Source organism: Acinonyx jubatus, chromosome A2 (assembly GCF_027475565.1).
Source record: "Acinonyx jubatus isolate Ajub_Pintada_27869175 chromosome A2, VMU_Ajub_asm_v1.0, whole genome shotgun sequence".
Lineage (NCBI taxonomy): Eukaryota > Metazoa > Chordata > Mammalia > Carnivora > Felidae > Acinonyx > Acinonyx jubatus.
This window is the reverse complement of record NC_069383.1, coordinates 107,983,285-108,004,594: the sequence shown is the minus strand read 5'-3', so window position 1 is coordinate 108,004,594 and position 21,310 is coordinate 107,983,285. Positions and strand designations below refer to the sequence as shown.

At 50.2% G+C, this 21,310-nt stretch overlaps 1 protein-coding gene across 3 annotated transcripts in view; it reads right to left on the bottom strand.

Annotated features, from left to right (window-relative positions):
- CHCHD6 (coiled-coil-helix-coiled-coil-helix domain containing 6) overlaps positions 1-21,310 on the bottom strand; it is a 248,397-nt gene that overhangs the window by 26,615 nt on the left and 200,472 nt on the right. For all 3 annotated transcript variants that reach the window (XM_027049798.2, XM_027049796.2, XM_027049797.2), the window contains exon 6: positions 20,509-20,579. In XM_027049798.2, the coding sequence (XP_026905599.1) occupies positions 20,509-20,579 (71 nt within the window). The remainder of the gene's footprint in view (positions 1-20,508; positions 20,580-21,310) is intronic.

The window sequence follows — 21,310 nt, the reverse complement described above, 5'->3', positions numbered from 1 at the left end:
TCTAGGACTAGCAATGTTGGGGGTCTTGTTTTGTGCCGAGCTCTGTCTAGGCGTTCTATAAACATCATCTCATATTCTTCTCCCCCTCTGGCTCGCAAGGGCAGCATTGCCACCCCTCCATACAGATGAAGAAATGGGGATTCAGAGCCGGTGAGCTACCTGTCCCAGGAACCAGGGCTAGGGAGTCACAGGAGGAGGATCTGAACCCTGCTTCGCCTGGCCATGGGCTGTCTGGGAACATTCTGGGGACTCTGCGACCAGAGACAGGAGAGGACGATCCAGGGGTATGGGAGCCACACAGCCCTAGCTGGGTTCCCAGATGCGGGCAGCCGTTTGGTTTGGGAGTGTCTTGTGTAAACCACCTTATATAGGTCAGGTACACAAACACCTGTATAGGAGTGGCCAAGGCCTTCCATCTCTGTGGATTCCTGGGCCACGAACCAGCAACTTCTTGCCACGTCAGCACCGAGCAAAAGCAGGAGCTCAGCTCTCCCCACCCAACCCAGCATTGTTCTTCCCTTTTTTTTCAATCGCCTGTTGATGCTGGCATTTTACCTCCTAAACGATTCGGTTTAATCCATGTTAGAGATTTGCCATGCCATATAATCACCTTTTTGTAATTTTTCCTAATTCTTCAAGATGCATTTCTACCTTTGAACAAATAAATGCAGCTTCAGTTCTTGTTTTTACCGTATGGGAAGCATCATAAATTTTACAGCCATGACTAGCTGCAAGCTTTGTATTATGAACATCCTATTTTTCCCCTTACATCTTCAAACAGACTTTTGGCCTTTGCTTAAATAGGCATTTAGACTAAGCTGCACATGACTTTGAGCTGATGTAGCAAGAATCTGTATGGTAACAAAACCTGAATGCAAAGACACTTTAGTCACAACTGTTACTGCCCTACGCTCTCCCACTGTGGCAACCAGCCCAGGTGCCTCACCCATGTGCTGCTGTCCCCATCTCTGGAACATCAGCCTGGGACTTTGAGACTAGTCATCCTGTGAGCCTGAAACTTAAGGACTAGTCATTGTGTGAGCTAGGGACTCATGGACTGGTCACTGTGCGAGCCCTAGACCCACAGACCCATCAGGGTGTGAGCCTAGGACATGAGGACTGGTTACTGTGTGAGCCCTATAACCACAGACCGGTCAGGGTATGACCAGTCACCGTATGGGTCTGGGATTCAAGGACAAGTTGCCATGAGGCTGGGTTAGATCAGGTGAGGCTGCACACCCTAGGAGTGTTCCCGGTTCAAGATCACCCAAGCAGTCAAGATGGACAGACTATGCAGCCTTAAGGCCCATTCTCTGGAGGGAGGAAGGCTCTCAAAAGCCAGGAGAGGCACAGAGGGAGGGACCACACCTGAGACAACTGACCCCTTCTCTTTCGGGTCAACACTGCCATCCTGCTGACCAGAAACCAAGACGTAGGGTGCAAAGTTTGCTGAAGGCATTGGTTGAGTGTCCTGCACAACACAAGCCAGAGCAGGTGATCGGCAGTCATATGTGAGCCCCAGAGCTAAAGCGAGACACATGTTCTTTCCAAAATGCTCCACAAATCTGACTAGGTGTGTCTTTAAAACCTGGAACTGTGTGTCGTAAAAACTGCTTTGTCATCTGAGACCGACGTGACCACTTTTTCAGTCTTTTTACTTAAACGATCTCTGTTCCTAATCCATATTTAGAAATTCCTACCTGTTTGAGGTAGGAAATAATTCACTTGGCCCAAGGAGATCACGTAGAAGATAAAGAAGGGGAGAGCAACGTTACAGTGGCTCCCCAGCCCTGACTCCCAACAGAGCCTGACGGCACGCGTCGTGACAGTGACACTGTGCACGGAGCAGTGCCAGCACTGTCAGGGCTAATGACCCCAGGGGCGACTGCTATTAGCCAATTCACTAATTAGGGGCCTGTTTGTAGAGCTAATGGGAAGGGTAATCATTTGTTAGCTTAAGTAAAACTCCCGGGCATTCCTGACAACTGTCATCATGGAAAAGTCTGGAAGGCAATTCATCTATCCCTGTGAAATTCAAAGAAAGAATCTAGAAAGCCAGAGTCATCTTTGACAACACAAAAGTGAACATACCCTCCTTAAGGAATTTGCTGGTAGCAATTTCCTGCTTTGGCTCCTAATAGATCCTTTTTAGCAGCAAATAAATATGCGCATGTACAGACACAGGCACATTTCCACGTTTGCATTCCAGTGGTCTGATTTCTGTGGGTTCAATCCAATTTCTCTCACACTTTGAGCCGAGGGAAACAGCCACAGCTAATGCCACTGACAGGAGAACAGCTCTGGAATCCCAACACAGAATGTAGCAATCTGGTTAGGGGCTGTGTGAGCGTACGAGTGAGAGAGTGTGTGTTACCGTGCACATGAGCTGAGCGTGTGACTGTGTATAAGGTATGTGTTAGCGTGTTCATGTATGACTGTTACATGGCTGTATGTTAGTGTGTGTGAGCATGCATGTGAGTGTTAGCATGTATGTGAATGAGTTTGAGAAATGTTTGTGTGTATGCATGTGGACACGCATGAGTTAGTGTGTTCACATGTATGTGAGCAAGTGAGTGTGTGTGTTAGCATGTGAGTGTGTCGGCACAGGAGTGCGTTAGCATGTATGTGAGCGAGTGTTTGGGTACATGAGTGTGTTAGCACGTATGCATGTCTGAGTGTGTTAGCACACATGTGTGCGTGCATGAGTGTGTGTGAACGTGTATGTGAGCAAGTGTATGTGTAGGGAGCGGGAGTATTTTGATGCCACAATCAGTTTTACTTGGCTTGTGCGTTAAAGATCAATAGAACAGCTGAGTTTTCTAAAAGATGATTCTATTCACTTTTAAAAAGCATGGACTATAAATAAAGAATATTATTATTCTTGGGGGTATCTTAGGGACAGACGAAACCAGTGCCTAGGATTTAAGGGACTTTTAGCTCACAATGTAGGACCCTTCTCAACTGCTATCACCACCAGGAGAAAATATACTTTGCCCCCCAAAGCTCCCTGAAAACTTTTGCCTTGGTCCTGCTGGGCACAGGGTGTCGTCCCACAAATGCAACCAGAGAGGCCAAGAAGTAACAGCCCCTACAGCAGGAGCACAGGAAGAGGCTGCGCCTGGGTGGAGGGCAGGGCATAAATTCTGGAGGGGCCTTGCAGAGATTGTGGGTCCCCTAATGTCCTGCCACAGATGAGGAACTGAGGCCCTGATGGGGAGGCGACTTCTCGGGCTCACGGGTGCACCCAGGAGACAGCACAGGTGTGAACCCTGTCTCCTGACAGTGTCCCGGCCTGACATCCTGCTTACTCGGCAGTCACCTAGACGCTGACCCCATCCCACCCAGATGGCGCTCCTTTCAGAGGTGGTGTGAAAGGTGACCCTTCAAACAGGGGGACCCCGGGCTCCCCAGGGGGCAGGAGCCCCATAACCATGTCTGCTACAAAGTGGCTGCTGAATTAATGCCCAGATGGGCAGCTCATCATGGCCAAAGTCACTCTGTGTGCCTTCCTGCTCCAGGTCTGCGTGTGCTTACTGTGGCAACCTGGTGTCACCTGGCCATAGGGAGCACGAGCTACAAGGTCTGTGTCCACCCAAAGAGCCAATGCCAGGCCCACAGGGCTCCGAGTGCTGTGTTCTCTCCCACGGGGCCACAGGTCACTACAGGCTCTCCCGACTCAGGCCTGACCCTGGGGAGGGGTCCGGGTAAGGAGAGGACTCCCAGCGTTGAGAGAAGGGCCACCGGAGCAATTCAGAAGCTGGGATGGATTTACTGGGGCTCCCTGGGGGCTCTTCTGGAGAAGCGATTAGTTTGTTGGCTGGAGTACATTCACTTTGGCAGTGGCTCTCAACTGCAGGGCTCATACCAATCATATGCAGCTTGTTTAAAATGCAGATTCCACGGCCCCTGGCGGCATTCCATGGATTCTGAGGCAGGTGACGTAGGGATAACCCCAGCCTCCGAAGACCACACATCAGCACCGGCAGAGATCTGCAGGGCACCGCACCATCAGGGCTACTGAAGGGCTGTGCAGACAGGAAGGCTCAGCGAAGACCCTCGAAGCAGCTCCCTCCTTGGGACAGCAATAGCACAGGGCATCCCCCCAGAGCCTCTGTCATCCTGTAAACATGCGCCTCCGCGGTCCTGAGCTCTGGGTTGCTGCAGGATAACACCAGCGTACCCAGGCTGTGGGCAGGAAGGCTGGGCCCTGAATCCCGGCCCTGCTACTTTCTCACCCAACAACCTCAGGCAGATGAGCCAGGCTGGTCCTGTTTCCGCATCACGAAAACAGCGTAAGAGTGTCTCCCTGGGCCAGGCAGGCATTGGCGCTCTAGAGACTGGGGGGGGGGGGGGGGGGTCCCATCCTTCCAGTGGCAGTGTGTTCCAGCCTCTCCCTCCCCCTGCAGATAACCCCAGGGGCTGGTAAGTTGGTATTGACCAGATCCTCTTTCTTCTGGCCTTTATCTTGGAGCAGACTGCTGAGAACAGGAGCTCTGAGGGCCCTGAAGGCGGGAATGAGGTTGGGGGCAGCAGGGATACGACCATAAGAAGAGCAGAGAGCATCAGGCATGAAATGTTCTGGGGGACACACTGAGGGGGACTTGTGACCAAAGTTCACCTGCTCCACAGGCTCAGGGCAGCCTCGGAGTGGCCATAAGGGCCACTCAAGTGAGGTACATGTGTCCCTGTGACCAGTCCTCCTAAAAGGATCCCAACAATGAGTTGACCTCTGTGCACCAACCTAACTAACCAAGACCAGAGGGGGCCTGACAACGAGGCCAGGGGTCAGCTCTGAAAAACAAAGCCAACTGAATAAGTGGGTCCTGAGGATCTGGGAGTGGGTCCAAGATGGAAATGAAAGACACATTTAGAATTTTCACTTCCATATGCAAAACCTCAAACTGGTTTAAGCAAAAAGGGCATTTACTGCTCCAGGAAGTAGGAAATCCCAGGGTGACTTTACAAGGAGCAGAGGGCCTTTCCACGGGAAGGGGCAGATAGGGGCCCCAGTCCAGCAGGGGTGAGGACAGGCAGGGCCTTGGGTCTTGGGCACAGGCAGTGAGAAGCAGCCCAACATGTTTCCCTGTGCCCTGCCCCATGGGGACCTGCCCCACGCAGCAAGAATGGAGCCTGCTCCCCACGGCTTCCTGATGACAAAGTGGCCCAGTCTGGGCAGATGAGACTAACCAGGTGGCAGTAGAGGGTACAGTGAGGGGCAGGACCAGGTGGGAAGAGGTAGGCTGTGGGCTGATTTTTGTCTTGCTTCCAGAGGAGACAGAGCTGTGGATGACGGAGGGAAAGAAGGAAGGAGCAGGGACAGACAGAGGTTTGCTTCCTCGGTCTTCACAACAGCCCTGTGGGCTCTCTGGACGGCCACCCCTTTTACAGAGGAGAGGACTATGCCTTAGAGAGGGGACTACTGGCCAAGCTTCAACCACCAAGTGAGAAGCATGACCAGGATTTAACTCCGGTTTCTCTGTTTCAAAGCCCCTTTTTCTTATTCCCAGCCACTTCCCAGAAGACAGAACAGATCCTAGCCAAAAAGTATACAAAGTCTTCTTCGGCGGGAAGGCGACTGGCTAGGACCAAGCTCCTTCTGCACCAAGAGAACTTGAGGTCTGGACTACCAGGCTACTGTGGTGACCTTTAGAGAATCCTGGAGAATGAGGAACATTGCAACACTGGAAAGGAATCATCTTCTGTTTCATGGTTTTCAAAAAGGTGCATTCCATAAAATGTAGGCGAGCCCAGTTAAGATTCTAGAAGAGCACTAAAGAAGCTGGTTTCAGAGCATTTAGAAAATAAGCGAGGTGATCAGTAGGGACAGACAAGGTAATCAGAAACTTATCATTCCATACTCTCTTCTCTTCCCTGTCACAGGGATCTGAGCTGGAAGACCAGGGCCACAGTGGCCTGCCTGCCCCAGCCTCTACCCACGTGGTTCAATCTGGTGGTAAAGGAGGAACAGTGTGGGCCAGATCCCAGGAACTATGTTAGGAACTGGTTGAAATCACTCGACCCACACGGGCAAGGGCAGCTATGAAGGAGGTTTCTAAGGGCATTGTGTCTTGAGCCTTGCACAACTCAACATCTTCATCAATGACTCAGCCAAAGGGAAGAAGACTTAGCAAGTTTATGGAAGACGGAGTTAGCTGGGATGATGAGTACATCGGATGACAGAATCCACCTATTCAAATAATCAACGTATAGCCTAGACTAAATCTACCCAAAATGAAGTTTATCCGGGATAAATATGAGGTCTGGAGCCCAAGTCCAGAGCACTTGGTAACCGTGCATGGACATGAGTTTGCCTGAAGCTTCGAGTGAATGGTCAGTGAGGTCCAGCTAACAGGGCAGTGGACAACCAAGCTAACAGGGTGCTGCAGCCCAGTGAGTGCAGTGTGGGCAGAGCCTGGTTTCCAGACAAAGACGGTGATGGCTGCACTGCATTCGGGCTGGTCAGTTTGCTCTGGCTCCCAGAGACTGCTGCTAACTCAGAGCACAGGGAGTGGAGACAGAGACTGGAAGCCAGGCATGTGCCCCATTGGGTGGTTTTAGGAATCAGGCATTAGTGCTAGAAGGACAGGGATGAAGGAGAAGGGAAGTGGAGGGGATGTGAAAGTTCTCTTTGAATGTCTGTAGGGCCGGCTTCTTCACCGAGCCCCAGAAAGTCCCAGGGACAGAGCTAGGAAGGAAGCTCCCCAGACAGCCCTGAGCTCCATGAGAGAGCACTTCTCTAACTGTCGGGGCCATGACAGACGAAACAGGAAGCTTAGTAAGGTCAGGTGCTGGCAACGGAGCTCGTGTTCACGGAGGCAGCAGAACTCCTCGGGCGAGCACCCCAGGAAGAATCCACCTGTATCTGGGATTGGACTAGATGACCCTGAGGGCCTGCAGTTTCATGGATGCCACCAGGAAGACTGACTCTGAACCTTATCTCATCTGTGTGGCAGGGGTGGGGGAGAGGAGGTGACAAAGCGAGTGTTGGTTGGAACACTTTAGAGAGCTCCTAGGTATCATGGCCCAGTGTAGATACCCTCAACTTCTCAGAGAGACCGGATGTTACAGAGAAGGCTTTGCATCATGGGTCTCAACTCCCTTGGATCTGACTGTTCCAGAAACAAAGGCCATTTTTGTACACTAAAACCAGCAGCCAATGGCCACAGGTCAAGTTGGGTCTCTCAGGGCCCACTCCAGCCTGGGTCTATCACATCGGGGTGAGCATGAGTAAAGGCCAGCCATACCATATACACCATTTCTCTGAAGGCGAGCCCTTCAGGGCAGGCCCTCCTGTTGGTGTGTGCAGAGTCAGAGAGCTCTGATGGCAGCGGGTGGAGACCCCAGCTATTCAGAGCCTGCACCATCCCTGCCAGACACTTTCTGCATATGGCCTGGAGGCGGTCGGGATCTTGGAACCTAACCACCTGAGACAGCAGCCTGCACTAAACTTTAAGGTCTGTTAAAATGAGTATGCTCTTGTAGAGTGCTGCAGGGAAAATAAATCTTTCTGGAACATCCACCCTGGTCCTGGAAGAACTGGCTCCCGGGAGACGGTATTCAGCCTCTGCGAGCCTCCACCACAGTGGGTCGTGCTGGAGGCCTCCTGTGCAGTCGGCGGAGCCCAGAGCCCTTGTGGCTTGCGGAAGGCGGGGCAGGGTGGTTGATGGTGATAAGATCTCAGGGGAACTCTTTAGTTCTGCTACCGTGTCACTGCTTGACAATTTCCTGACCCTTTGCCAGGGTTCCCCCTTGGGAGGAATGAGTGTACACGCCCAAGTGCTGCATGCCCACAGTGGGTCCAAGGCAAGGTGGGTGCCATCCTGCCAAGGCCCATCCTCAAGATGGACAGAAAGGCCCTGCTTCCGATGAGGCTGCTCCTTCCAAGGCAGAAATGACCACGAAGAAACCCAAGCAAAAGCTTTCTCCTAAGAACGGGAGCAGGGGAGGCAATAATACTCGGAAAAATAAATCTAATGACAAGAATGCTAAGCCCTAACCTCTTTACCGATTAAAACACGCACGCACACACGCACACACGATTCCTCTACTGTAATAACATTTAATCCCCAGAAGCTAATCTAAATGTAACACTCAAAAGAAAACAAAAGTGGCACAAAGGAAAAGAGCCCCAGCCAGGCCTTGGGGGATACGGGCTTTATTCCCAAGGCAAATCTGCTAATAGAGCTGGGAATGAAATGCCATTTTTGTCTTTGTCCAGGGGAGGGGATTAACAAACTGTCGCCTCTAAGTCCAGTTTCCTGAGTCATGGATCTCTGAGCAGTAAGAAAGCACTGGGCAGAGGCTGGCTGCCCCTTGAGGCTGTCCTTCCCCAGGCTACTGCTCAGAACCCGCCTAGTGGGGTCGGCCCGGGGAACTGGTCCTAGACGCTTTGAACCCAACAGGACCATTGCTGACCCCACCCCCCACCCCCCGCCCTCCGTGGCTCTCTGACAGACTCCCTTGCCCCTCTTTGCTCTGGTGCTGGGGTAGCTAGGGAGCCCCTCACCTGCCTACCGCCCCAGAGACAGTAAGCAACCCCCTGCCCCCAGGGAGCTCATGCTCACGCCCAGCCCTGGGCAGGAGCCTCCCTGCCTCCCTGCTCCTCATCCACTTCCACAGGCTCAGGCCTTCCTGCCTGGCACTCAGAGTCTCCCAGGGAGCAATCGTGCCCACGCCCACGCCCGGGTATCTGCATGGCCCCTTGTTGCGGCTCAGTGCGGCTCCAGTGTCAGTCAGTCCGTCCCCGATCCTTTGTCCCGAAGTCCCAGTCGCCTCTGTCACATCGTCCCCCTTCATCCTCCTCATGGCACTTTGTAGAACCATCGAACGTCACTGCCGATCAGTCTGTCCATCTCTCGGTCCCGAGCGAGGGAACCCTCTCTGCCTGGCTCAGGGCTGTGCCCTGGCCGTGCCCGCACGGGGACCCTCAGCACGTGTCTGCTGAATGGGTGAGTCATCCTGACTAGTGGCGCTGCAGCGGCTTCCTAAGTAGGCTTCCTGCCTCCCACCTCAACACCATTACCGCTTCATCTCCCAGACGCTGCCAGTTATCTTTCTGAAACACAAATTCGATCCTATCAATTCCCTGCTTAAAAGCTTTTTTATGGCTTGCCACTGCCTGTAGGGTGAATTCCAAATTCTTTCGTGTGCACGGAAGGCCCTTTACATCCGGACCAGCCGCCCTGCTAGCCGCATCCGAGCCTCATCCCTGCCCCCTCAGTATCTGCCTCTCCCCCTTTGCCAATGCCCTACCTTCCTCTAACACCCCACAAGGAAAGGGCCCGCTCTGAGCCTGCTCACACTGACCCTTGACCACAGAGCACAAACGCGAATTCAACTCCGAAGCCCCACTGTGCTCCAGCAGGATTAACTGCTCCATTGCCTCTGCTCCCAGGGTGCTATCCTCATATACTGCTGTAGCAGTTATCATTTGTTACAGTGAGTTTCCACTCACTCAATACACAGTGACCCTAGGGCTACAAAGAGGAATAAACAAGCTTCCTGCCCACAAAAAGTTTATAGTCTAGTAGAATGCCACACTTGAACACGAGCGTCCAACGATGCTCCCAGGGTCCCCCCAGGAGGTGTCCCAGGGGCCCCCAGGTCCCACGGGGCCCATAAGAGACACACCTAACTGATCTTGGGGTGGGCAGGCTGCAAGCAGGGTGGTGTCTGTGCTCTCATTGGAGGTGAAGACCATATCTCATCTATCACGCACAAATCGTAGCCAGTAGCAGCCTCAGCAGAAGCTTCAGATCACTCCCACCTCATCCTCTCTCTAAAGAGAAGTGGTTATCAAACTTTTCATAACCAGAGATTATGGGCAAATATAACCAGGACCTCTCCGATTCCCTTCTGTGGATTGTGGCCCACAGAACCAGAGCAGGGGCTACGGAATGAGTCACCAGAAGTGGGGATGGCCTCCCTGCCCTAAGAGGGGTCAAGAGCAAACCACTAGGAAACTCTCCCTGGGAGAAACCCGGTGGCCGGCTACCTGCCAGCCAGCCAGGGGAGGTTGAGACAGAATGCTGACGCAGAGGAAGTGGCCCTTCTGTTGTCTTGAACGGACAGGGAAGGGGGCTGGCATATACCACACTCTGGGTATAGAGTGATACTTGCTTTTCCTTAAACATCTCCAGAGGAAGATAAAGTCTGTACAGCTTCCTTCCCTCAATCATTATGTTATAATCACTCACTGCAAGTCAGGAAGTCCTTCCCTAGATCTAACTTAAATTTTCGAGCTGTAGTTCAAGGCTCTAGTGCCTCCTTCCCAGAGGAATACAGGTGCATCCTCCGGCCTGGCTTCTCCCTCCCTGTCCTTCAACCACCGCGACCTCCTCCCTCTGGGGTCTCCCCAAGCCTCTCTGCTGCAGGCCTGCAGGGCACAGCAGGAATCAGCGGGGCCCCAGTGCTTGAGGGTGTACGGCACACAGACAATGCACAGTAGAAAACCGCAGGTTGATTCCTAGGTTCCCTTTGCTCGGTAACATTTCAATTTCGCTCCGGATCGAAACTTTGGCTACACCTGCCAGCAAAAAGCTAAGCTGCCTTCTTCAGGATTCACCTTTGTCATCTCCCTGCTAACACGTGGGATGGTACATTGGCCCAAACCCGGCCAGCAGCACCGGCAGGATCCCAGGGGAGCGGGCTGAGCCCTCATGAAGACAGTGATGGGGGCCCGGAAGGGAGGGAACCCGTTTTCCCCTGGACCCCTGGTCTTCTAGGAGCGGGGCTTCTGACCCCAGAGTCCCGGCACGTCCATTCTGACTTGCCCAGGATGGCAGCTGAGCTACACCTCACATGTTCACAGGTCACATTGGATTTCTTGACAGGAGCCACAGCTGAAGGGCATTTAAAACCACAGATCTCGTCCAACAGCCTCAGTCTTTGATGGAAGGGGGAAGTTCAAGGAAAGGGTACCAGGCAAGTTAGAGGCCAAGCCCTGATCAGAAGACTACATACACATATGCACGCACACACACAGACACCCACACCCACAGATGTGCACACACAGACACACACTCATTCACATATAGGTACACATGCTCATGTATATATATATAAGCCCTCCCATATACTCACACACACACAGACACACATGTGCGTGTGTGCATGCACACACACAAAAGTGCAACTAGGAACCCAGTTCCAGGGTCAGCTCTGGTCTCTGTGTGTGGTCCCTATCAGCTGTCAGCTTGGGATCTGGTTCCCAACTGTACTCGGAACCTCCCTCTCCTTTCGCCCAAATCATCGATTCTTCTCTCGCGATATCTCTATATTGTTATTAATTTTTAATTATACAAGCTGTACGTATATATATACACTTATGTACCAATATATATTTGTTTTGTTTTTACAAAATTAAAAACACAGCAGATAAAGCTACGGTCCTCTTTGGCTCTTTTGATAATACTGAATGCCCTTGGGGTGCCTGGGTGGCTCAGTGGGTTAAGCAACCGACTTTGGCTCAGGTCATGATCTCGCGGTTTGTGAGTTTGAGCCCCGTGTCAGGCTCTGGGCTGACGGCTCAGAGCCTGGAGCCTGCTTCCGATTCTGTGTCTCCTTCTCTCTCTGCCCCTCCCCCACTCATGCTCTGTCTTCCTCTTTCTCCCTCGAAAATAAATAAACATTGTAATACCGAATGCCCTTGAACTGCCCAGGAGTAACTACTGTTTTCTGTTTGGAGTGTATCCTTTCAGACTTTCTTCTCTGTATCCACATAAGTTGCACGCACCTACAGAGCAGAGAGGGTGCCGGCGTACCTGTGTCAAGTGCACACACACATAGTACACCACAACCTGCTTTTTCAGCCAACAAGATCTCCCAAGCATCCTCCCAAGCTAGTGCATACGCTCCGTCTCGTTTTTTACCCACCGCTTGCTCTTCGAGTCAGAAAGATTATGCTTGTCCACTGCCCTATTCCCAGGCAGCAAGGCTGCTTCCAATCTGTCACTTTGGGGAATGGGGCCTCCATGTCCCCTCGCCCGGGGCTGCTTGTCCACACACACCAGGGTCTCTGGAGGGCACGTCTCCAGAAGGAGAGCTGGGGATCCGGAGTCTCCCCTTCCTTTGTGGTTCCATATCCAGACAGCCGTCGAATCACTCTACATACCGAGGGTCTGTACCCCCTTTGGCTACTGCACTCCGATCTCTCTCTCACTAAAACGTGAGTTTCTATATAGTGATACCGGTTGTTATTTGAGTGCTTATTATGTGCTTAACAAATTGCCTCACGATGCCCTCAAAACAACCTTCCGCAGCAAGGGACATGTGTCTCAGAGCAGTTATGTCATCTGGTGCAGGCCACACACCAGGCAGCATGGATGGGAATGCACTCACCTGTCTGACCTCAAAGCCCTGCCCTATGCGAGCCCCACACACCCTCACCCCATCGTGGCGCCCTGCTGCACACTGAAGAAGCCTCCACAGAGAAGGTGTTTAGACAGCCAACTATTCGCTGTTAAATCCCACCCTAGAAGTCTATACAAGGGGTATCAGCTCATCCTCCCACCCATGCATCTACCATGGCTAAGTCCTGGGCTGGGCAGTGGGGATGCAGAGAAAAATAAGATTATGGATTGACCTCTGGGGAAGACACACCATAAACAGAAAAGATGCTTAAGTTGGATTTTGAAAACTGAGCATAATCCGTAAGGAGGAAAGAGGGGCATTCTAAACAGAAAACAGGATCTATAAAGATAACTCAGTAGATTCTGAATTCTGAAATCAGGAACCCAGCAGTCTCAGGCTGGAAAACTCAGTCTTTAGAAGTCGTCTGATCCAAGGGTGGCAAAGGAGTTCACCTTGAATGCCAACCTGGAAGAGGTGATACTAGCTGCCAGAGTCTGGAAACCGAGGAGTCTCGAGAGCACGTCCAGGTTCAGGGGGAGATTGCTGGAATCCTCCGGTGATGTTTGCCATGGGCGAAGGATGGGGCACAGGCAAGAAGCCAAGCTTCCCAATGAAGCCACTGAGGCTTTCCAAAGGTGGCCCACACTCACTTCCAGAACCAGCCCAGAGCATTGGCCTTAGGGAGCACTACCTCTGTTGATGAATTCTCTCTGCATGCATCTTTCTCTTGCTACAGAAGAGGCAGAACTCTCTGTTCAACATCGGTATGGGAGTAAATGCCTGCAAACAGCCCAGGGGAAGGAGGGGGACACACACCCCCACACCCCCCCCCCCACATGCACACACGTGTGCACGCGCAGAAATATACTGCACCAGCCCTGGGGGAAGTCAGTGAATCAGCTAATCAGCAAGCAGCCAATCCCCTTGTCCTGCAAATTCCTGAGAAGCAAGTATCTGGGTAGGATAGAAAAGAGCTAGACTCATACAAGCCTGCATTCAAATCCCACTCGGCCACGCTGGCTGTGTGCCCTGAAGTACTTCTGTGCACGATCACATTTCATTGACAAAGAGGCACCATCATTGTCCTTGCCTTATTGACCAGCACACTGAGCCTGAGAGGTAAGCTGACTTAGTTTCCAGACCTGCAGTATGGGACAATAATGGCATCTGCCATAAGAACTTCCTGTGAAGGGAAGACCCCAGGGGCTGCCTAAGTGCCTAGCAGAATAGCTGCATAGAGGTTTTTAAAAAAAAAGTTTTTTCTTAATTCATTTATTTTTGAGAGGCAGAGAAGGAGCAGGAGAGAGGGAGACACAGAATCCGAAGCAGGCTCCAGGCTCTGAGCTGTCAGCACAGACCCTGACGCGGGGCTTGAACTCACGAACTATGAGATCATGACCTGAGCCAAAGTCAGACACCCAACCGACTGAGCCACCTGGGCGCCCCCCGGGATGCAGGTTTTTAAAGAAATATATTAACTGCATTTTGATCTGCTAAATCCACGCTCAAATGGATTTTGATTCGTTAACCTCTCAAAGAGCCATGTTTGCCAGTTTAAGCCGCGTACGTTGGTAAATTTCTGAATAGAAAGTGCTCTTTTTAAAAAGTTACATAAGAGAAGTGAGAGAGAGAGGAACAGCTTTTGAAATCAGACTAATGTGAACATTATCCGGATGAATTAAGATAGAAAGCTATCTTATTGGGGGTTCAAATAAATAACTGCTGTTTTAATAGGTGATCAGTCTGTCATTGGCTCACTAAATAGAGCGCCTGAGAACACACTAGCTCAGGTGAGCCCAACCCCTCCCCCGCAGGTTATTTAAGAAGCTCTGGATTCCAGGTGAGAGTGAGCCCTACCACAGCAGCTTAGCCCCAGCAAGGTCCAAGTCCCCTCGTCCACGTTACTTAGACCTCTCCGGATCAAAGTCCTTGCAGCACAATGACTCAGTTTCAGGAAACAGTTAATAACCTTCCTCCTTCAACTCAATTGTTCTAACCTCTTTGAGGGGTGGCTCTCTGTGAGGCCAGGGGGCACTGTACAAGTTTCCTGACAGGGAGAAGTCGAGACAGGCTCTGAATGAATCCCACGGGAAGAGGAGTGAAGGTTGTCATAAAAAAATAGATGGGACACGATAAATGCAGGATGTTCCCTGGGGTCTTAATCTCTTCCTTCAGAAAATCTGAAGATTTCTGCCTGCTGTGCTGTTGTAAGGTAGAGGTGCATGTGTCTGTGTGTGCGCGTGTGTGTGCACGTGTGTGTGTCTGTGCATGCAAACGCACTTCGGGTATTTACTGCTACCCCAACAATAGCATTCTTCTGAAACAAGAGTTCCCAGACCGTGAATGCCGGCCTCACCGACATTCCTCTTTAGTTCTGAGTTCCCCATTTGCCCTCTGACAGGCATCTTCTGAGGCCTTGCACATATGACAGGCTTAGCAGGCCTCAGGAAAGCGTGGCAGGCCCAAGAAAAGTTGGGAGGGCCACCCATGCCATCGGTGTCTGATGTTGCTAACCAGTGTTGGAGTGACGTCGCGTTCTCACTCTTTCCTCTAGCTGGTGTGGCCATTTTCTACTTGGCAAACTAATCATTCCTCAGAAGTTAAGTCAGGACCTCCGCTCCCATCTATAGTGGAGTAGCTTGGGGAAGAACTACACTCAACTCTGAGAAAGAAATTTTAAAAGTTGAAATTTAGAAAATCTATTAAGGGGCACCTGGGTGGCTCAGTCAGTGGAGCATCCAACACTTGATTTGGGCTCAGGTCATGATACTGGGGTTGTGAGGTGGAGCCCCATGTCAGGCTCTGCACTGAGCACGGAGTCTGCTTAAGATTCTCGCTCTCTCTCTCCCCCTCCCTCTGCCCCTCTCCCCTGCTCGCACACACTCTCTAAAATTTAAAAAAAAAAAAATCTGTTCAAGGCATCTGAGGAGCAAGACAAAGTAAGCCTGAGGGCCAAGATTATGAGGGGAAGGGAACTGTAGAGAGGTAAGTGCTCATTCTTGGAGCCACTTGTCCCCGGTGAGTTTTTGGCAATTCTCGGTGCAGGAAGGGAGGCTGAAAGTTGGGCAAACAGCTTCAGCTAAAGTGCAAAGAAGCCAGCTTCTGGCAATCTCATAGGACTACAGACAGACAACATTCCTTTGGAGTTCAAGGCTGCCAAGGCAGCTAGGCTTTGAGGGACCAGGATTCGGGAGAACAGGGAGCTAAAATACAGTGAACCGACACTCAGTGACTTTCCTCTTTTAAGGCATTTGTCACATTCTTGAGCTACTCAAGGCAAGAGGCTAAGGTGCCAAGTGAAAGCTACTAAAAGGCAAAGTGGAATTTTCAGAAGTCTCACAGAGCTGAGGAAGCAAAAACAAGGGTTTCAAGCTCACCAAGAAAGGAGGTGTACTGGAGCCCTGGAAAGCCATGCCCTAAGAAGAAGGGTAAATCAGAGGTGGTCTGAGTTTCACCAAAACTGCAGCAAGCCTCCAGTCAGCTCAGTCCCTCAGGTGGCCACCAGGGAACAGGGTAGAGCACTCTGGGGGAGACAACACACTCCAGAGCGTCTGTAGTCTCGGCACAATGCCTGGCATGCAATCAAGAATTACCAGCCACACAAATAAATAGGACCAAGAGGTTTTTGGAAAAGGCAATAGAAACAGACCCTCAGATGACTTCAAAATAACCATACCTAACAGGTTCAAGAAAACAGACGGCAAAACCCAGAATCTCACCAGAGACTGGGAATCAAAAAAAAAAAAAAAAAAAAAAAGTAATTGAACTTCTAGAATTGAAAAACATGCAATAATTGAAATTCAGAAATCAATAAATAGGTGTAAGAGAGACTTGACACATTAAAAAGATTAGTGAAGTGATAGGTCAATAGTAAAAACTCAGGTGACAACATGAAAATTTTAAAAAATTGATGAAAAACTGAAGAAAAAAAAAAAAGACACAGAGACAAGGGAGGCACAGTAATACATGTAACTTAAATTCCAGAAAGGAGGAAAGATAAACCAGGGCAGAGTTTTATTTGAAGAGATAATGGCTGAGAAATTTCTAAAACAAAAGGACATCAAACCCGAACACATGAACCCCAAGCAGGAAAAAAGAAAGACAACTGACTCCTTAGGCACATGATAGTCAAAGTGCGAAAAAACTAAAGACAAGGAAAAGCTAAAAATCAGAGAAAAAAAAAAGTAATTACCAAAAAGGGGTAATAAGAGTATCAACAGCTGACTTCTCCAGGAAAAAACAGGTACCAAATTAGAATGTAAAGATACCTTGAAGGAACTCAACGAAAGGATTGCTAGATTCTTTCAAACTGAAATATATTTCCAATTAAAAATAGAGAATTTAGGGGCACCTGGGTGGCTCAGTTGGTTTAGCGTCCAGCTTCGGCTCAGGTCATGATCTCATGGTTCATGAGTTTGAGCCCCGTGTCGGGCTCTGTGCTAACGGCTCAGAGCCTGGAACCTGCTTCGGATTCTGTGTCTCTCTCCCTCTCTGCCCCTATCCCCCCCTCAAAAATAAACAAAAAAAAAATACAGAATTTATAATCAGCCAAATTACACAAAAAGAAATATTATACAAGTTCTTTAGTTAGAAGGAAAGTGATCTCAGAAAGAAACCATAAATCCATAAATCAGTAATGATACAGAAAATCTGAACAGGACCGCCTAACTTAACCTAACAAACACAGATTACTATACCTGCTGGCAGAATACACATTCTTTTCAAATGTACATAGAAGGCTTCCCAAAACAGATCATATACATAGTCATAAAGCAAGGTCCAAAAATTTTAGAGGATTTACAGTATGTTCTTTGCCCCCAGAATTAAACTGAATATCAATTATTAAGAAAATAACTAGAGGGGCACCTGGCTGGTTCAGTTGTTACGGCATACAACTCTTGATTTTGGAGTCATGAGTTTGAGCCCTGGTTGGGGATAGAGATTACTTAATAAATAAAAGGGTTTTTTGGGAAAAAAGTAAGTAGGAAATTACCAGATATTTGAAAATTAAGCAATACATTTTGAAATAACCCATGAGTTGAAGAAGAAATTATAACGAAAATTAGAAAATTTTTGAACTGAATTATAATGAAATGCAATATATCAAAACTTTATGGTGTAACTGAAGCTGTGTTTATAGAGAAGTCAATGCCTTAAATGAATATATTAGAAAAGAAAGCAAGCTGACCTGGTGCTTCACTGCTTTTAGGATACGACTGAAATCTCTAACATGGTTACAAAGTCCTGTGTGGTCTGGCCTCTGCTGACTTCTTAGAGCTTCATCCTAGTCTGTCTCTTCTAATTCATTCCTCTCTAGTCACACTGGCCTTTCAATTCCTTGAATATGCTGTATTACTTCCTGCCCCGGGGCCTTTGCACATGCCAAATCTGCTGTCGGAAGTGCTCTTTTTTCCCCTCCTTTCTCTGGCCAAAGCCCCCTCATACCACAGGAGTCAGTTCAAAAGTCACTTCCTTTGAAAAGGCTTCCCAAACATATGAAGTTTGCATTAGGGTCCTCAGACACATGCTTTTTAATTCAAACATTTTGTTTCACGGCTCATTACTATAATCAATCATTATTTGGGTAATTGCTTTTTGTGCAATTAATTTAAAAATATTGTTTGTCATTCCCCAAATGCCCTAAGCTCCTTGCTGAAAGAAACCGAAGCTGTCACGTTGATCGTTTTATCACCAGTGCCTAGCATGGTACCTGGCAAACAGTAGGCACACTATACATGTATGTTAAATGAATACATGACTACACGGACATCTAATTAGTCACCTAAGTAACCACTCAGTTTACTCAAAGTTGTTAAAAGATGCTCACTGTCTTGGAAGAGAACTATCACTGCTGTCAGCGTTGGCATTTATTTCTGTGGCATTTACGAGGCAATTTACAATCATCTGCTAATCCAAGAACGCTCCCAATCAAGGATTCTGCCCTCCAGCCCAATGTTTAAGTAAAATAATTTCCAACTCCACACCGCTTCCTGTGTACTCTGGTTGGGTAAAGAAAAAAAATTTTTTTTGTAAACTCAATTTATTTATTAAATCTGTGCCACGCTCTGCGAGTAATCCAGATGACTGCCGTTATTAGTAACAGTCACCCTGCCACTGCCACCCACTGCTGACATCTGAGGCGGATTTCCTATGTGCTATCTCACTCAAAGCACTGGAGGGGGTATCAGCTCTCTTCTGCATGTGAGGACATCAGAGAGGTGACGTGACTTGCCCAGGGTCATAGGAGCAGCCAGTAAGAGGCAGGGCAAGGGTGCACCCCAGGTCTGCTGGACGCTCACGGCCAAGCATTCTCTCAGCTCCATCCCAACACCCATCTTACAGACCACCTACTATTTAGTATTCTGCTTAGTAAATAGTAGTAATTATCAAGGGATATTGCAAACCTTTGAAAAAACCTTTTACTTTGCTCGGATTAAGATGATACTCACATGCCATCTCCCCTTTGCCTTCAGAAGACATGAGGATGATAAAGGATATGACAGCAAAGTCAATGCACTAATCCAGGGCACCAGGAGCCCAGGAGTCCCCACTCTCAGGACGGTGGGCCACATGGCAGGTGACAAAATGGTGTGGTCCCTGACAGTAAAGCTGCCTGGCTTCTCCCCAGAGCGTCTTCCCTTAGCAGGCTGTTCCATGAGGCAGGCTGTTCCATGATCCAGGGAAAGAAGGAGGGGCTACGGATCCAGCATCACTGCCCCACAGGCAGTTCCAGGGGACGGGCCGGGCCAGGGGCTGTGCTGTGGTTTTTGCTCATTTCCGGGATCACATTACCCAGGTGGCCATCAACCCACAGCCTCTGGGGTGTGACTGCTTCCCAACCTCTCCCTCTCACGGATCGCGATTCTGAGTATTTCTCAGCCCTGGATGGGCCATCGGGGTGCTTGTCTGAGATCCAGATGGAACATTCCATTCCTGAGGGGTCTGTGCAGCTCATGGCACTTGCTTACACCCAGAACCCCCTGTGGGATCCCAACGGGCAGGTGCAAGAGCTTTCCAGTCTCTACCTGCCTACTGGAAAGTTCTTTCTCTGAGTCCCCTATTACTGCTCTAGGACTTGAAATCCCAAGATAACTAACTGTATGCTCGTCCCAAAAGCTACTCAGTGGTCAGCTCCAGCACTATGTCCCCCTGGCTTCAGGTGCCCCCTGCTACACCCTGGACCTGTACTGAGGCTACCCGTTCCCACTGCCCCTTCCTGGTTCCTTGCACAGTTTTTGTCAGCAGCCGTATTTACAAGCACTTTGACACCTCCTAGCCACCCAAGCCTCTCTCTGATGGTTCCTTCTTAAGGTGCCACATCCCACCCCTCACCAATCTGCACTGGGACCGGTTTGCCTGGGGAATCACCCTGACTGAAGCCTGGAAGGGAAAGGCTCTTCCTTGAGGGAGGAGGAGGGAGTTGGCCTGGTCCACAGAGGCCACCTTCATACAAAGGACCCACAGTTCAAGGCCCAGCTCTCCTTCCCACAGCAACCCCTACAGACCCTCCTGTGACCTCACCCTGAAGGAGGGTGCAGCTGTAATGAACACACCGCATGCGCCTCCCATTCCTTAACGTTCTGGCTCTGAGGCCTCCCTCATGGCGCAGGAGCACGCAGACAGGGGACAGGATGCTGGTACTCAGCACTGTGCGACCTGAGCCAGCCATCAGTGAGTGTCCCTGAGCCCCAGTCCTTCGGGGAATAAAAAGGGAGCCACTCTGAGCACGTGAGCATGCAAGAGGTACATGGCCCACAACCAGGCACACGGAGGTATGCTCAGGGAACAGGCTGGTCTGAATACCACCTCCACAAATGGGGGGCAGGTGCCCGTAGCAACATCCCTTCCCTGACTCCCTCGGGAGCCCGACGGCCAGCCTGTGGCGTGGCCCGCCTACATGATGTCTGAAACAAGTCTGCCAGTCTGCCGTGGCCCCATTCCCACAGCCAGGGAGCCAGGGAGGAGCTGAGTGCTCATCTGGCCCATGACAGATGACCGGTGGCTGCCCCACAGCCGGGTGAGAGACTGAGTAGCACATGGTTGTCCATGTTATTACAGAGACTTGAAGTTAGGCAGGTGGCGGTAGGTTCCAAGCCCCGTGTGCTCATTCTTACAAATACAGGCTAAGTTTACGAAACATCGTAAACGCGTTCTTACTTTATCGTGCCCTCCATTTTTGAAGCTGCCTCATGGAACTGCTGTGAAGACAGTTTGTACATCTCGGCATTCTACAAAGAGAAAAACAGAACTGATTACCAAAGACTGAAATTTCCCTCTGGCTCCCGCATGGGAGAGACGGCGCTAAAAATCAACAGATGCTGATTTCTTGACCAACATCAAAGCAGATTGGTGATTGATCCACAGCTTGGCTCTGGCTCCCACCACGGTAGGCCAACCATGGCTACAGAATCCCAGAGTAGCAAAGGCTGGAAGGACCAATGGGTCCTCTGGTTTGGGGGTCGGCAACCCATCACTCAAACCTGGCCTGCCACCTGATTTTGTAAGTAAAGTTTTATTGGAACACAGCCACACTCATGATTTGTTTCTGCATTGTCAGTGTCTGCTTTTGGGCTACAACGGCAGAGTCGAGTAGTTTAAACAGCGACTATAGGGGCTGCAGAGCCTAAAATATTCACTATCTTTAGAGAAAAAGTTTACTGAGATTTGTTCTGGTCCAACCCCCATTTTATAGGTGGCCTCTGCTGCCTAGAGGTGAAGCGACTTGCCCAAAGCCACCCAGCAAATAGCTGTGCCAGGACTGGAGCCCAAGCATCGGATTACCAGCTGGGTGCGGACTCTGCTGCCTGCTGTGACCACCACACTCCTTGGCATGGTGGCTGTCTGTCCAGAGCTGCTGAGTGGCTCCAAAGGCATGCCCTCCATCCTTCCTGAGGCTACCTAGTAAATGTGCACGTGCAGAACCAGACTGGTGTGGAGAACAGTCTGGGCCTGCGATATG